The 18179-nt window shown below is 37.0% G+C and overlaps 1 protein-coding gene and 2 pseudogenes across 2 annotated transcripts; all 3 read right to left on the minus strand.

The window, feature by feature from the left end:
- Positions 1-1244: 1244 nt before the first annotated feature.
- On the minus strand, positions 1245-7090 carry LOC125205680 (uncharacterized). Of its 2 annotated transcripts, none has more exons than XM_048104745.2 (8): positions 6746-7090; positions 6054-6427; positions 5448-5633; positions 5248-5349; positions 5048-5119; positions 4620-4733; positions 2449-2712; positions 1245-2351 (listed from the first exon to the last, which is right to left on the minus strand). In XM_048104745.2, the coding sequence occupies exons 1-8, from the start codon at positions 6981-6983 to the stop codon at positions 1512-1514; spliced, it is 2190 nt and encodes a 729-aa protein (XP_047960702.1). In that variant the 5' UTR covers positions 6984-7090; the 3' UTR covers positions 1245-1511. The 2 variants fall into 2 exon arrangements, with proteins under 2 accessions (XP_047960702.1, XP_088917370.1); XM_089061244.1 differs by having other exon boundaries at positions 6054-6424; positions 6746-7089.
- A 1621-nt stretch (positions 7091-8711) lies between these two features.
- LOC125205546 (flowering-promoting factor 1 pseudogene) lies at positions 8712-9240 on the minus strand (annotated as a pseudogene).
- Positions 9241-16036: 6796 nt separating this feature from the next.
- On the minus strand, positions 16037-16660 carry LOC125205547 (flowering-promoting factor 1 pseudogene; annotated as a pseudogene).
- Between the last annotated feature and the right edge of the window lie 1519 nt (positions 16661-18179).

An 18179-nucleotide genomic window follows, 5' to 3' on the forward strand; every position in this document is an offset into this window, starting at 1 on the left:
CCCTATTTTGACCAACTTAAGCATGTTAATTATGATTACCATCCCCTAATTCATCTTCCTCAATAATCCTAACCCCAAATTGATGAGAGAGGGCGGCGACAATTGAGGCGGTGCATAGAGGTGATGGCGGCGGAATCAGGGCGAGAGAGAGACGGAGGGATGCGACGCTGCGCGCACAGTAGCAGCGACGGCGGCGTGGACAGGTCCGAGAGAGGGAGAGATTAGGGGGAGCGGGAGAAAGAGGGAGAAAGGAAGGGGAGACGGAGAAGAGAAGAGGGGAAGACGGAGGAGAGAAGAGGACCGCCGCCGGAGGCGATGGCGGACGGCAGCGCTGGAGGGCGACGGCAGCAGCAGGTAGTGAGCATGAGGAGCTTCTCTCTCATCGATTTGGGGTTAGGATTATTGAGGAAGGCTCGCCCAGTAAAAGCCCTCTGGTGATGAGCGTCGAGTTCAATTTAGTCGGGAATCAAAACCCTAGATTCTTCATCCACTTCAAGCCCGAGTTGGGTGATTTCTCGCTGAAGAAATCACACTCGTCGGCCTCTGTGAAGAATCTGGGCGAGAAATTGAACGCCGGCCGCGAGGATTTCGTGGATAGCAACTATTTTAACGGGAACGGATTCTTCCCGGCGGCAGAGTCGAAGAAGGCAGGGATGGTGGTGGACGGGCTACTAAAGGGTGCTGAACTGACCACAAGGACGTCGGTGCCACTGTGAGATTTCGCGATGGTGAATCACAATTAACATGCTAAAGTTAGGTCAAAATAGGGATTAAAATGGTTGACTGTTGAGTTATTAATGGATGACCAATTGTGATCCGATTTGAAATGTACAGAACCAAAAAATTCAAAAGATAAAGTTTAGGACTAAAATCGTAAAATGAACATATGTTCAGGACGAGTTTTGACCTTTACTCTATATACTTTCAATCAACATTATTGTTTGGTTTATCATAAGAATTCAAACGATTGAGGTATGCAAGTAAATCTGATGCTATATTGAGTGAAGTGAAATGATTTAACAAAATTGAACCTTGGTTGAATCAAAGTCCTTTCTTTTTTTGCAACCCTAATTTTCAGAGAATTCAAAAAATGGAAAAAATGCCTCATCTCGGAAGCCCCAAATAGAACAACACAAGAGAGCATGGACTTGAAACAGAATGAAACTCTACAGGTGGAAAGGCTGAGTTACACAAATGCTTAAAATATATTGCCACAATAAAAATCAATAAATTATGAATCGAAATAGGAAATAGACTCAACGGCCATTTGCTTTAATGTCAAATTTTGCAGAATCTCTATAACATGGAGCCTACCAGAGAAGGGACTTCCAGTAGCAAGACGAAAGTAATCAGAACGACAATTGATTACATGTTTTAACTAATCATAAGATCAAATATATGAGCATTACTGGTACTGGATTGCACTGTTTGGAAGTCAGCAAGTTACTACAGCTATCGAGTCCACTCTAAAATACCTCCCTCACTCTCTTCCTGATTTCACTAACCAAAATTCAGCGATGTGCACCGTACATCTGACTAGAATCATATTGTTGATATGCAGCCTGGGGTGACGCACTCTTTCCATAAGCAGCTGCTGCTGGAGGCACATTTCCATAGCCACCAGACTGATCGTACGTAGGCTGAGTTTGAGCATAACCAGACTGTCCAGTAGCAGTTGCGGGATAAGCTGCTGTGGCTGGGGCAGCAGCACCATAGGCCTGATCTGTCGGGCCTTGGTACCCGTAGGTTGTATTATTGGCAGCTGGTTGCTCGGTATAACCAGGTTGAGCTGTGGGGTACGAACCGTAACCTGTTGCTGCAGGTGCTGATTGAGAATATGCAGGTGGCTGTTGAGCTCCTGGCTGACCATACCCAGGCTGACCACCTTGAGGAGGATATGCAGAAGCAGATGCTGTGGCAGGTGGATGGCCATACCCATCAGTGGTACCCCCGTATGGAGGATAGCTTTGTTGCATAGGTGCATTTGACCCATAGTGGTAAGACTGCTGAGATGGCATGTTCTGACCGTATGGTTGAGTGGCTGAACCAGGACCTTGGTAAGGCACTTCTCCAGGTTGATTAGGCCTAGGTTGAGTATAGGGCTGAGAATGAGGTGCTTGTCCGTACATGGGTGGCTTACCGTACTGGTCCTGATTACCATAACCTGAGTGTGCACCACCTGGAGCATACGGTGTTGGCTGAGAGTTCATGTGGCCATAATGTTGTGCTGAAGCAGGATGATCATATTTAGCCTCATTATACCCATGTCCATAGTGCTGTGAAGGAGCTTGAGGGTAAGGGGCTGAATGAGTGTAATCTGGGCCATGCTGCTGCCCGTAATTGTAATTGCCCTGATAAATGAAGGGTCACCAAATAGGTCACAGTCCAGGAGGTACTGATACCAAATAGATATAAGACATCAGCCAAAAATATATAAATAGCACCAACCTGAGGAGGTCCATGCATAGATGCTGGAGGTCTTTGCTCCCAGCTTGGACCGAAGTTGCCTCTTGGAGCCTGTGGGGGAGCGTAGTTACCATATGATGGAGGATATTGTGAACTCTGAGAAGGATATTGTCCTCTTTGTGGGTAGTCGTAACCAGAGAAATGGGCATGATGAGAGCCCCTTGGTCCCCATTGTTGAGCAATAGGCCCACGTGGACGATATCCCTGCTGGTTGTATCCTCCGGAGAGAGGTGATGGTCTTACAGTCTAAGCATAGAAATTGAGTAAGAATAAATAAGTAGCATAAAAAATGATAGAATAACCCAGAAGATCACCCCAGAAAAACGTAATTGCAAGCTGCAATAGCTCATAATACATGTTTAAGCTAAACAGCGTCAGAGGCTTAAACAGTAACAAAAACAAGTGACATAATTAATCAATGAACGTAAAGTGCTCTGGATTCACAAGAGCTCAATCATAATAACAAAACAGAAAATAGCAAAGATGCAACAATTACATATGTGGTCATATACAAAAATCCAATCTAAACCTTTTCAGCAGTTTGTAACTTGGGAATCATTTATCTTCCATCGGTGTTTATGGTGTACAAAGTCCCCAAATATCTTATAACCTTATTTCTAAGTTCACTACAGAAATTGCTGAGCCTTGAAGAAGCCAACCATGTGATTCACAATTAACAAGAAGAAGAAAGCTTTTCCTTCAAGAGAACTAATTCTGACAATGGTTAAAATGTGTAGACAGGCACACTATTCAGTAATCACTAAAAACTTGTGTAGGAGCAAACCAGTCTTCACTTAGAATTCAGAAACAGGTCAGCTTTAAAAAAAGTAAAAAAGAAGTAAATAACTCTAGCTGGGGAACTCATTTATAATCATGTCACAGACTCACAGGAATTCTCAAACAATTTAAAGGACAATATCAAAAGAGATTTCATCTTGAGCTTAAAAAAACTGACAGATGAACACAAAGCAGAATGATAAGTCTAAACATTTAGCCTAGTTACCAATAACCCATTAAGCACATATAAAAATGACAGATTTCATGTTCTCTAATACACCAAGTGGAATTGATTTCATTGTATAGATCCAAACTACTTCACAAAGACAATTTCACTATGTGAGTGAGGCATTGTTTTCCAATAAGTCCAAAAAATATGATATAAGGCATGCCATATAGCCTCACTAGTAGTATTATTATCAGCCTCTTAAGTCTCAAAGCAATCTTACCAACTATAAACATCCTGCAATGTCGAGGTTTAATGCTTGGTACCTCTCTTCTGGTGACGCAAGAGAATAGTGGTTGTTATTGGTACACCAAGAAGGCAATGCGAACTGGAAGTGAAAAGAAAAGCCAAATCTGCATTTTTTAAGTCATCCAATTCGAAAAATTGGCACCTTCAAGACAGATAAATCATGGCAACGGAAATCTTATTCTGAATTGCATCAGTTTAAGATGCAAAACCCTCTCAATTACACTCTAAGTGGGTCCAATGAAACCATCTACAGGTTGCTTTGATGCCCAATTTATTTATCAATGGCATGACATCAAAGTTTATTTAGATCAAACAAACATAGCAAATTCTACAAAGCATATGTTAAGACTGAAACATGTGGGCATCATGTATAACCCACAACCAATTATAGTTTTACTAAATTATCACCCATAAAGTAAGTCAATCTGTAATAGAAAGCAAATACTATAATATTCTCTGAAGAACTATATTAAAGGAAATAGGAAGCAGCCAGGAATGTCCAGTTATCTATCACACTACATTCTACTACGAAGGCCTTAACATTGGATTATAAAAACACTAGGTAGTACACACAGCCAAAAGTATTATTGATGAAAGATTCAACAATAAAATAAAGATAATCCATGCCGAAGAGATTTACTATGCAGACATACTAATGTTCGATATTGTACCAAGACAACATAGTTGCATAGAAAGTTACATAAATATGTGAAAGAAATATACATAAAATAGGTCATTATGCCACCCAGTTCAGAACAAGCACAACATGCAAAAATGGCACTTAGTAATTCCACATGCTTATTCAGGGATAACAGTTCCTGCCGGGCATTAAGTGGAGAGAAATCAACATGCACCAGTCTAAATGAAAGCTCATAAAAGAAGAAGAAACATCTACACAAACCTGATTCATAACTTCTTTAATCATTTCTCTTGCAGTCTCAATCTGCTTCTTGTTACCAGTCACACGGACCATCTTCTCACTAGATTGGTCTTCAGCACCATTTGGTTGAATTAGCTGCAGACAAAAATAGACTTAAACTTTTGGCTACAACAAGTGAACCAAAACTATCGAAAGTTATACAATACTCCCTCCGTCCCACTCTAAGTGGAGCATTTCTGTTCCGGCACGGGATTTTAGTGTTGTTTTGTGAGTTAAGTGGAGAGAATAAAGTAAGAGAGAGGGAAAAAGTAGAGAGAGTGATGTTTCTAATTTTAGAAATGTGTCATTTAGAGTGAGACATCCCAAAAAGGAAAATGATTCACTTAGAGTGGGACATCCCAAAAAGGAAAATGATTCACTTAGAGTGGGACAAAGGGAGTAACTATTACCTGAATGCGAGCTCCAGATCTTGTTTGCAAGTTTCTGATTGTTTCTCCACCCTTCCCAATGATTAAACCGACCTAAAGTAGCAGTACATAGATTAGTAACTCATTTCCACAAGTATAGTACATAGATATAAAACATATGCACACACATAAGTAGTGTGCATGTAGAAAAAGAGATAGCAGATAAGAGATCAAGAACAAACCTTTTCAATTGGGACTTGAATTTCAAGTTGCTCGCCACCACTGGCAGCCTGAACTGTGCTGAATCCTCGAGCAACAAGTGAGGGAGACCCTCCAGCATCAGCCTAACAGCACAGAATCAGTTCCAAATTCATGTCTTAGAGCCCAGGAATACAAGAAATAATTTCAAGAAAATCAAACAGTAAATACAACAAAACCCAACCTCTGCAATCACGTCCTTTATCAACCTTTCTGCCCGGTTTATACTTTCCAAGGTTCCAACTAGTTCCAAAGGCCTAGATACAGCTCGTGGATCGGCATCAGCATCCCTCACAATCTGAATTTTCGCACCAGAATTATCCTGCAGGGAACGGATTGTATCTCCTGCCTTACCTATAAGAACTCCAACCTGAAAAACAAAGATAAGCAAGCACGTTTTAGAGGCCTCTAAAATATATTAATTGCAGCTATACAGAACTCAACTATTTTTTTGACAAATTTCAGAATCGTCTTCAACATTTTGCAGACATACCGGGGTAAAAAAAACATTTGATACACACTGGGAGATAGACAGAATGCGCTAGTAAATCAGATAGAGGTGCAACTGTGCAAGACGTTCAAATTAGCTCTCATGGTTTAAATACTTATTGAGATAGATTTCTTTTATCAAAGAAGGTCAAACACTCAAACCGTAAAACAGAAACACTCATCAACACCCTGAACAAGTATCCACGACAATGTAAAAACACAGAGAGCAGGCTATGGCTTAGAAACTGATGGGACAATGCAAGACACAGAGTATAAATAGTAAACTGCACCGTTTATTTACCTTGTCATTAGGAACCTCCATTTTGCGCGACAGTATTGTATCTGAACCTGGCTGCCTGTCAGCAGACTCAACTGGAACATCCCCTTCTCTCGGAAGACTGGATGGCTCTTCTTCAGATTCTGCATTTGGTTGTTCAGCTTCTCCAACACTTCCAACATCAGTTTTCTCATTGTCATTAGGAGCTGTTTCTTCAGTGGCTGTCTCAATTGGCTCTTCAACAAGTTCTTGGGCCTCAATAGACTGGACGTTAATATCCTCAATTTCAGGCAGCTCAGACTCTTCTTTAGGTTCGTCTTCTTTCTCCTCTTTAGGTTCCTCCTCAGGATCCTCTTCCTCTTCAGGTTCATCTTCCATGTGTCCATTTTGTGGAACTGCTAAGAAGTTATACGAATACAGTCAGAAAAGTCTCCATTTCAACTTTTTTTGAAAGATAGAAGCTCAGCATCCCCTATATCAAACATAGTAGCACCTATTGTAAACAGATTGTAGTCATATAGTTTCAAAAGTAAAAACTTCACTGTAATATTTTTAGAAAAAAAATATAAATGAATTAGGAAATGTAACATTAGACTGTGTATCAAAAGCATACGCGCGCACACACACATACTAACACCTCGCAAGCCTACATAGCTGAAAAATGAAGAAAACAGCAGAATCTCACAACAGAGAAACCAATCAGCAAAAACCACCACCTGATTCATCAGCTTCGGCAACATTATCCCCATTGCTCTCCAAACGGGGCCGTTTAGTCTCAGATTCATCCACACCGCCATTCCCCTCCTCCTGCGACCCGTTCTTCACCGCGTCGCTGTTCTCAGACTCCGTAACAACCTCAGGAGCGTCAAAATCTTCGAGCTTCCTCTTGTGGCCATCTCCGGCGGATGCTACGGGGCTAGCTTCTGACGGCGTGATCACACTCTCATCCGCCATAGATGGATTTTGCTTCTCTCCACAGATCAGATAACCAGTTCCGATTAGGGTTTCCACTTGTTCGCTGCCAAATTGCTACGCGGGTGAATCGGGGATTAATAATTTTTTTTAATTTTTATTATCTCCACGCATTTCACTTTTATATTTTCTTGATACGGGTATTTGGGCTTAGGCCATCACTTGATTCACATGGGCCGGATTTTTATGCATACATATAATCAATAGTCGAGTTTGAAAGCTTTCCAATTCAAATTTCGGACAAATATTCAATTTTTTTAGATAATATAAATCCAAACTGATTCAAAATGTGAAATTTCAATTGATCAACAATATTTATGAAATGAAATTTGATAGGTCGTTGATCATTCATAAGTCGAATAAAAAAATACAGTAAATACTACCCCACATCACGTGAAGAACTATGGAATACTACTACTTTAATTTTTTTTTGGATTGGGGGACCTTTCTTTTTCCTAGTGTTTATATCACGAGATTCAGCCTCCAAAATTGTCATCCATCACCTATGTTACTTATCTCTATTTCAAATTCCCATATCTTCGAATGAATCTTCCCTGTGTTAGTAATAAATGTATATGTATACTATAAGGTTAACTAAATGAAGAATTATTTTCAGTCATTCAATCACGAAGATATATTGTGAATGTATGCAACACCTATGTTGAATCCTGGAACAAATAATTCCATTCTTTAAGTGTGGTTTGATATATATAGTACGTTTATTACATTGTTAGAGAAAATAAGAACAATTAAAAAACTATTACGTTTTTACATAGTTCATATAATAATCTCATTACTAGCTAGTTTGGAACCTTGGTTTATGGCATTATGCGTCTCTCACTCTATACACGTCATACGATTTCTCAGTCACATATTTATGGTCAAGTTATAAAATATGTTCATGTCACGTAACGTCAATCAATCACGATATTATGTGATTGTAAGAGACATGTCTATTCTACAATAGAAAGTATTGCATGTGAAAAAGATTACGATTCTCGTACCCTAATTTGTCATAGGTTTGTACGTTGTAATAATATATCACCCCATTTTTGTTGCTGCATGGAACATGTAAAATCAAAATATGACCTATCAATTATTGTATGTGAAAACATTAATGATGGAGTAAAATGCGGGGGTCAATAAATTATAAATCTATGCCACTTTTTATTTTCAATACAAGTCTAAAATATACTCACTCTCCGTCCCACTCTAAGTGAACTATTTTTCTTTTATGGATGTCTCACTCTAAATGACACATTTTTGTAAATAGAAACATCACTCTATCTACTTTTTCCTCTCTCTTACTGTGTTCTCTTCATTTAACTCACAAAACAACACTCCATAAAATTCCGTGCCGAAATAGAAATGCTCCACTTAAAGTGGGACAAAAAGAGTAATTAACATGAAGAATAGATTTGTGATATCATGAAATTGTTTTGGTAAGAATAAACAAAATTAATTATATTAATTAAAAAAGTCACGTATTACAACTTTACTTATTTTATTTTAATAATTTAGCAAGTGAGCAAATGTAATTTTTTATATATAAATTTCATACTATACAGTAAAATAAACGTATGGAATATTAATTTTTTAAAACAATAATGATATTGATTTATATTAACATATTTTCCAAAATTCACAATTTATACATACATCACAAAAAGAAAAATTACACGATTTCATCTAACTAATGTGAAGCCAAAGTCCAACAAGAACTGTCGATTTGATAAAACAAAGAAAAAATTATGAACATTACAAACTCCATAGTAGAAATTAAGGGGAAAAAAAACGAAATTTCGAAATCACTTTACAAAGCTGTATAAATCAAGCCATCACAGCAAACTTACTACATGTCTTTGACATGAAAGAGATTAGGGTTCTTGACAACGATGTCGTACATATAAACGGTGCTGAACTTGTTGAAGTCTTTGGGGAGAGAAATGAGGTCAATGGAGGAGTGTTTGTGGAACTGGTAGAGGTCGGGGTCGCCACCGTAGTACCTCTCCCACCCCAAATTCCGAAGAATTTGGTCAAGAGATTTGTACGAGGACACCACTTGCCCAGACGGTAGGTGCACCAACACCTTCTGCTTGGAGGCACCGCGCTTACCCTCAACATAGTCGGACCCGGGATTCTCCACGAGCTGCATCACCCCGTTGTTCTTGAAAACCCAGACGCCAGCCATGTCTCAACTTAGATGGTTGGAAATAAAAATTATGGTGTTTGGAGAAGTTGAAGTAAATTGTGATGTTTTGAAGTGAAGGGTTGGAAGGGTATTTATATATGCGATGAAGAAGAGGGGGTGGGTTAATTTTGATGGTGGAATGAAAAAGATGTGTAATGTTGATAGGTTTTGGGTAATATAGATATTGTGGGATCCATTACATTTTTATGTATAGATGTTTCTTCTATTCTTATTTTTTAGGAGAATCTATGGTTCGATTGTAGGCTTTTTCATTTTACTTTCTCTTTATAAGTTCATATTGGAGAATCTAAGGAGTGGGGGTACAATATTCGCACGCATTATGTTTGGAAAATATGTGTATTAATTATTATACATATATATATCTATTGGGGTGACCACTTACATCACATGTCCCACACGTGAAGGGGGGTTAAGAGAGGAATTTTTGTGATTGTTACTTTTTGATCAAAGTGAAATAAGACAAGTCATGTGTGAACTCAATTTTTGTTGTGGACATACATCACTACCATAGATAATGTATATTAAAAAATTTACTTTTTACATTAATCTCATGAGCTTCGGCACTTTAGGATGTTATTATTTTTGATTTTTTGATATTCAACATACTTGGCGAGTAACAACGAATGTACTGATCCACTAAAACGTGTTTGAAGACACTACCAACTAGGGGTGTCGAAACGGGTAGCGGGTAACGGGTATTCCCGAACCCGACCCGATACCCGTCGGGTAACGGGTACCCGATACCCGATGGAGTCGGGTAACGGGGCGGGATCGGGTATGACTATTTTGGATTTTGATACCCGCTCGGGTAACCCGTTAGTCCCGACATACCCGATATGTATATTAATATTTTATAATTTTTATTTTTAATTTTAATATTTGGTGACTTTTGGTTATAATTATTTACTACTTTTGATGAAAGTGAGACATTGTTGGTTACTTTGTTAATTTTTCATATTTAGTTGTTTGAATGGTGATTTGAATTTAGGAGTTTGGATTTTTTGGCATTCTAATTGAATTTGAATTTACATATTTACAGGTGGTAATTTGTAACATGAAAATTTGAAGCAGATATTTCAATTTCTTTAAAAAAAATATAAGTTTTTAATTCCTTATTTACAGTATGTAAACAATATAGAAGGGGAAATTAAGCATTTTAACTTAAAATTTTGGAAACACACGAAGGCAAATATTACAATTACATTGCATGCTTCATCTCAATTCTCAGCAAAATTAATTAATAAAGTTAAAGGGTTAAAGTGAGAATCTACTACATTCAACAAGTAGTATTTTGTAAAATATTATAAACTATACAAATAAATTAAAAAAAAAAAGAAGATTTGGAAGAAAAAAAAAATTGGCTTCGGGTCGGGTACCCGCGGTGTCGGGTGCGGGATACCCGACTCGGGTATCGGGTAATACCCGACTCACTGCGGGACGGGTATCGGGACAAAGTTTTCGGCCAAAGTCGGGTGCGGGTACCCGACTCGTCGGGTGCGGGTACCCGCGGGTACCCGTTTCGACACCCCTACTACCAACGTATAATCTATACTTTCTGATCATATATACTCCCTATGTTCCATGTTAATCTTCTGTACATTACTCTCTCTTTTACTTTACTATTTTTGCATTTAAACTATTTATTACTACTATTAATTTTCCAAAACGAGTGCAGAAAATGAAAAACATCTATTAAGACGGAACGAAGGGAGTAGTTAGCAACACACAAACATGTGTGATATGTTTATCCCAAATACATTACAAATCGTGTGCCTCCCACACTTGTACTCGTTAGAGAGTTCTTCATCCTAACTTGATCTATACCTTTCATAATAAATAGATATGAACATCATGCGTTGTCCCATAGTAAAAATCAGTCGAGTTTATTAGAAGTGTCGATAACTTACCAGTCATAGAATAAAGACAAATTTGGCCTACTAGCTAGCATATGACATGGATATACAAGATGTGAACACAAAAAAGATCTTAAAATTAAATTGATGCCATCAATATAAAAGAATTAATGTTCATCCGATATGTTTTACAAGAGGACCACAAACCAGCTTTCAAATCTATCACGTTGGTGCTTAAGTTATCTATGTTGTGGGAAAATTAAATACAGGCCTATGGCTCACATGTCATCACATGGAGATGTGTGGTTTTAATGGTCCTTCCCTCATCCATATATATGCATTGTTTGAACAACAACCAACTTTTATTACTAACAATGTCTCTTTAATTCCCATCAATCAATCATAGAATAAGTCAATTAAGGGCATTTCGTTCGAAAGATTATATTTAATGATGGAATATACATTATTTTTAGATAATCATAATCGTATAATAATAAATCATAGTCACCCCCTTCAACTAAAATAATATCAACTTCAAATTAACGGAAAATAAAGAAATAAGAGACATTTAAGTAAATTAGTAGGTATGTGCTCATGTTGGAATCGTGACCAGTCAAAGGGTTTTGACCGGGTCGTACATGTGAAGGAACATTTAATTTGTGAAATTAAATGATATAAGACCGATCTACATTCGGAGAACATGATTGTGGTACATTCATTTTCTCTAAACTGATTCCCGGTGAGTAAAAAATAATGGATTAAAGTTAATCATAAAAATAGAGCTATAAGAAAAATCAATGGATTAATTATAGAATAAAGGCCAAAATTGGTTCTGAACATATGACCATTTTACGTTTTTGGTCCTAAACATTATCTTTTGGATTTTGTGGTCCTGAACATATGGAAATTTGATCATTTTGGTCCTCCGTCAACATTTCCATTAAAAACTAACGGTCAACAGATTTAATATCGATTTTGACCAAATTAAACTTTTAATTCTGATTTTTTAATCCTTAATTAATTCTCTAATTATTTTTACACTTCAATCTCATCTTCTTCCTTTCTCTCATTTTTCATCTTCTTCCTCTCAAACTCTAAAGGAGAGAAGATAATAACATGGCCGATAAAAGTGATCAAAATTAAATACTAATATTAAAAGCAATTAATGGTGTGGTAAAGAACAAAGATTTTGAGGGGAAGGGAGTCTTCGACTTGGATTTTGTGGTAAAGAACAAAGATTTCATCACTGATTTCGTCAAAAAAGGTAGCTTCCTCATGGAGCCTACATCTGTGCTGGATTCTGCGAGAATTCGGAGCTCGCCTACTTCCTCTTCAACTCTGTCTTCATCTCTCAGCGGAGGTGGTGGAGCTTCTTCTACCGACACGGTCGGCGTGGCGGCTGTTTCGGACACTAAATGGCAGCAAGACTCCACCACTACCACCAGCTCCAATGCAACTGACTCCGACCTCCTCCCCGTTCCGCCGTCTCTAGAGATCCGAGGCAACCCGGAGAAATTCGCCATGGAGGACTGGGAGGGCGTGCTGTCGGAGTCTCCCAGCCAGGAACATGCATTCCTCCGCTATGTCACGGCTGATGTGGACGATCCTGCAATGGGGAATCTGACTAAGTTAGTCCAATTTGGCGGAGGCGCCGCCGCGGATTTCGATTTTAGCGGCGGCGGCGGCGGCTTTGGTGTGGTGGATCAAGGGTTCGGCGGGGAGCAATTTGGGGGAAGCAGCTTCACGCCCTCGCTCCCAATTTTCCCAAATACCAACAGATCCAGCGTTGAGAAGAATGGTTTGATTCCAATCCCATTTCTTCGAACCCTAATTTTAAATTTCCCCCAAATTTGATGAATTCATCTTCGGTTTCAAACAATCTCGGTGCAACAACGCTCCATCATCCGATTGCAGAAAGATGAGAGGAAGGAAGAAGATGAAATTGAAGTGTAAAAATAATTAGAAAATTAATTAGGGATTAAAAAATTAGAATTAAAAGTTTAATTTGGTCAAAATCGATATTAAACCTGTTGACCGTTAGTTTTTAACGGAAATGTTGACGGAGGACCAAAATGATCAAATTTCCATATGTTCAGGACCACAAAATCCAAAAGATAATGTTTAGGACAAAAAACGTAAAATGACCATATTCAGGACCAATTTTGACATTTACTCTTAATTATATCACATTGGTGGTGAGAGCCTCATGAAACATGTACTCTCTCTCTCTCAGTTCCTAACAATTTGTCACTATTTGATCTAGCACGAGTTTTATAAAATATAATAGAAAGTGGTTGAAAAAATTAGTGACACGTGAGTGCTATTTTTATATATTAATTTTATAATACAATGTGAGTGTGAATGAGTTAGTGGAGTTTGAGGACAACTACCAAAAATGGTAAAAGTGAAATGTGACAAATTTTTAGGGCCAAACAAAAATGGAAATAAGTGACAAATTTTCTGGGATGGAGGGAGTATTCAATACGCTAAATTATTAAGTATATGTAATAATTATAGTGGAGTAAGATGGATGGTAGAAACCAAACGTGCGCCGCCGCCCGCCCAACCGGGGCCGCGGACGCAAGCCACGTGGCCGTGTGCAGTGTGTCACGTGCGTCGTGTGCCTAGAGCTTGGATCTTGGCTATTGGTCGTTGGATTGGTAAAAGTGATGAAGCCAACCTATAAATCTTTCTTGGTAAACTTCAATTGCTTTTTGTATAGGAATCTGATGCTGTTAAAGCTTGCCAGTATTTTATGTAATAGGCATCAAGTATATATTGTAGTACTAAAAAATTATAGCTAAAGACGAAAGAGGCATTCTTTTTTGGTAGGGGATTCAGAGGAAAACTTCCACTACTTAGAGATATTAATGAAATAAATCATAAGATTATGCAATATGCATGAAGTTATTGGTAATAAAATAGTACCGCCAAAATTGTGATCAATTCCCTTTAATTTCTCATTAGCTTTAGCCTAAAGAAGCATTTTTTTTCGTAGGCATTCAAATGGAAACTTCCCTCCTACTTAGAGATAGATATAGAGATAGGGATGAAATAAAATGAGATTGCTATAAAATAATTCAGATAAATAAACTCTATTCTTTAGCAATAGTTTGCAATCCAATCAATATATATCTAGGTCTTCTTTTTACTGTGCGAATGTTGGAGTGATTTGTAAAAATGTTTGACTTTTGAAATCGCAAGATGCAAAAAAAGCCCAATGTTTCAAAAAATAATTAAAATATGACATGTGTTCAAGTTTATGGCACTCGAAATGATGAGTTGGAACGTTAGAATTCTAACACGTTTCATATTTTTAAATTTTTTAAAAAATGTAGTTGTTTACAAAATAGTTCTTCTTTCAGCGATCGAAATAAATTTACCGAAGCATTACATTATGGTATTTTTGCATATTTTAGGGTACAAAATGTCAATATATACTTAGAACTCACGTTTCTCGAACTCACGTTTCTCGGACAAGCAGGTTGTTTTCCACCTCTCACATAGATGATCAGCGGCGAAGCCAGGATTTTAATCTTGGGGCCCAAATTATTGTGAAAATTTATTGAATTATTTCAGTGTCAACGACATAGAAACAACTCGAACATGAGTAATAAAGAGTTGTGCGCAGGAGATAGATAATGATATAGAAATTAAAGAATGAGTAATAGAAATTAGAGATACAGAGACAATGTCGACATCAAAATAATCACTCCCTCCGTCCTACACTAAGTGACACATTTTTTCTTTTTGAGATGCCCCACTTTAAGTGACACATTTCTAAATATAGAACTCTCTACTTCTTACTCTCTCTTACTTTTATTCTCTCTACTTTACTCAAAAAAAAACAACACTACATAGAATCTCACGCTGAATTAGAAATGTTCCACTTAAAGTGGGATGGAGGGAGTATAAAATAGTTTTTTTTTATATAATAAAGAGCATAGTATATAAATTGATTTTGCTAATATTATATACTGGAGTAGTATTTATTTATGTGATTAAAGAACTATTTTTTATTTTAGTTTGTTAATAATAAAGAGCATATTGTTAATAATATTATATGCCGTACTCTATTTTACATAATTATGATTATATAAAATAAACAAAATTACCCAATGTTTAAATCGAATTAATCATTAATGAAGCCAAGAGAGGATACAAGCACACATAGAAAACAATCCAATTAAAAATCAGGAGTACTTGAACCTTGGATCTATAGGTTCCAAGTACGAAATCCAAACCAACTGTTGCATATATGTATTATATATAGGGAAAGGGGGGCACCGTAGCTCCGCCGGTGTATGATAATGGTGATTTTTTTCTGGTGGTAGTGAAATTTTAACACATCTTGAGTCACTCATTAGGGTACTCTTTTTCCTATTGGAATTTCTTTTTCATGGGGTTTTCTTCAATTTTTTACAAGAGGTTTTAACGAGGCCTGCCCACACTAGGTTACGGTGGGTGTCTGAGGACGGTGCTCTCTTAAATGCATCGATTTTGTTGTTCTTATGTATCTTCCATGGGCTTGCACATATTATTTTGGTATGCTTAGTCTCCTTGTAATATCGTATATGGGATTTTTTTTTGTTTTTGCATGGAGCATGCTTAAATATATAACAATTATTGTACGTGGAAACATTAATTATAGAGTAAAATGTGGGGGTCAATATTTATGACACTTTGTCTATCAATAAAATATAAAATTAAATAATAAATTAATATTGTGTGTGTTTTTTTTAATAATGTTATTTTAATAGTAGTATATGATTTTCAAATTCATAACACATCAGAAACATAATACGATTCCATCTAACTAAACTAACCGGAAGTCGAAATAAAATTAAATAATAAATTAATAGTATTGTGTTTTTTTTTAAATAATGTTATTTTAATAGTAGTATATGATTTTCAAATTCATAACGCATAAGAAACATAATACGATTCCATCTAACTAAACTAACCGGAAGTCGAAATCCAACAAGTGGTGTCGATTTGATGAAACAATTACAAATTATGATCATTACAAACTTCTATCTATCCTAGAAATCACACTTCAAGATCAAATAATTGTTCTTTACAAAGATACATAATTCTACCCATCACACCAAACCACGAAACCCACAAAAAAAAAAGAAAAAATACACATTTTTCTGAGAGAATCTGAAAGCCTAGGAAGAATGGAAGCTACATGTCCTTGACATGAAAGAGATTAGGGTTCTTGACAACGATGTCGTACATGTAAACAGAGCTGAACTTGTTGAAATCTTTGGGGAGAGAGATGAGGTCGATGGAGGAGTGTTTGTGGAACTGATAGAGGTCGGGGTCACCACCGTAGTACCTCTCCCACCCCAAATTTCGAAGAATTTGGTCGAGGGATTTGTACGAGGACACCACCTGCCCAGTTGGAAGGTGCACCAGAACCTTCCGCTTGGAGCCACACTTACTCTCAGCACAGTCGGCCCCAGGGTTCTCTACGAGCTGCATAACCCCGTTGTTCTTGAAAACCCAGACGCCAGCCATGTCTCAACTTATATGGTTGGAAATAAAAATTATGGTGTTTGGAGAAGTTGAAGTAAATTGTGATGTTTTGAAGTGGAGGGTTGGAAGAGTATTTATATGTGTGATGAGGGAGAGGGATCGAAAGAGAGATAATTTGGATATTGGAATGAAAAGGATGTGTAATGTTGATAGGGTTTTGTGTAATAAAACCTAGATAGATATCGTGGGACCCATTACATTTTTATGTTTGGTACACGAACAATATGGATGTTTCTTACATTCTTTTTTATAGGAGAATCTATTGCTTGATTGTGGGCTTTTTCAATTTCTTTCTCTTCAAAAGTTCGTATATATTGGAGAATCTGTATATATTGGAGAATCTAGGGAGTGGGAGAACAATATTCTCATGCACTATTATTATTATAGCTAGACCAAATGCAATAAATGTTTGGAAAATATATGTGTGTAGATTGTTGTGACCACTTACATCACATGCCCCACACGTGAAGGGGGGTTAGGAGAGGAATTTTGTGATTGTTACTCTTTGATCAAAGTGAATAAGGCTTGTCATTGTGAACTTTTCTATGTGGATATATATTGGTGGTGATTATTTGTGCATTGATTTTTATACCTCAAGTTTCAAGAACTCTTTTTTTTTTTCATGTTGACATGCATCACCTCAATAGATTATATGTATTTTATTTTACTTTTCATATTAATACCATAAGCTTCAATACAGGGGCGATTTTATATTTTATGATATTAATAACTTGGCGAGCAACAAAAATGTATTGGTTACACTAGCTATGATTAATCTACACTTCCTCATATGTAGATAACAACACACACATATGCGATATGTTTATCCCAAAAATTCATTATGAATTGTGTGCCTTCCATAATAGATCGATATGAACATATATCATGAGTTGTCCCGTAATAAAACCTGTTGAGTTTATCAGGATTGTCGAAAACTTATCAGCATGGAATAATAACAAGATCAAAATCTATCCTACTAGCACATGACATGGACACAGAGGATGTGATCACAAAAAGATCCTAAAATTGATGTAATGTCTATATATAAAGAAAGTTCATCCAATATGAATCAGGTAGAGAGGAGAGGACCACAAACCAGCTTTCAAATCTAGCACATTGGTGTTGAAGTTATATATATACATGCTGTGAGAAAATTAAATATTGGGCTATGGGCTCACATGTTATCACATGGATATGTGTGGTTTTAATGGTCCTTCCCTCATGTCTCTTTTATTCCCATCAATCATGGTATATACTTCAATTTGATAGCGAGGACTACATTGCACGTTCGAGATCTTCTGTTACAATCCAATTCTCATACTCTCATATAGAGAATGAGTCATATTATAGTTGTGCTGTAAAGTGAGATCGTACAGATGTTTGTAAAATGAGTGATGTGTTTGTTGCAAACTACTATGATTATCTTGCAATATTGACTTACATTCATGGTATTTCATGATTCTTTTAACGCATAAATCAACTAGTTTGTCCGTCTTCTTCCACTTAATATTACTTTCAATATAAATTTATAATTATGTTGCTGTCAGGTTTGGGTTGGGCAAAAAAATGCCA

The sequence above is a fragment of the Salvia hispanica genome, chromosome 6 (assembly GCF_029641045.1).
Source record: "Salvia hispanica isolate PSC_SH4W2 chromosome 6, Shi_PSC_v1, whole genome shotgun sequence".
NCBI classification, from domain to species: Eukaryota; Viridiplantae; Streptophyta; class Magnoliopsida; order Lamiales; family Lamiaceae; genus Salvia; species Salvia hispanica.

Excerpts from the sequence above, each read along its gene's own strand:
- LOC125205680 (XM_048104745.2), bottom strand. The coding sequence starts at position 6,983 with ATGGCGGATGAGAGTGTGATCACGCCGTCAGAAGCTAGCCCCGTAGCA. Across the intron at positions 6,428-6,745 it reads TGCCGAAGCTGATGAATCAG|CAGTTCCACAAAATGGACAC; the intron begins GTGGTGGTTTTT and ends ATAACTTCTTAG. Across the intron at positions 4,734-5,047 it reads GATCTGGAGCTCGCATTCAG|CTAATTCAACCAAATGGTGC; the intron begins GTAATAGTTACT and ends TTTTGTCTGCAG.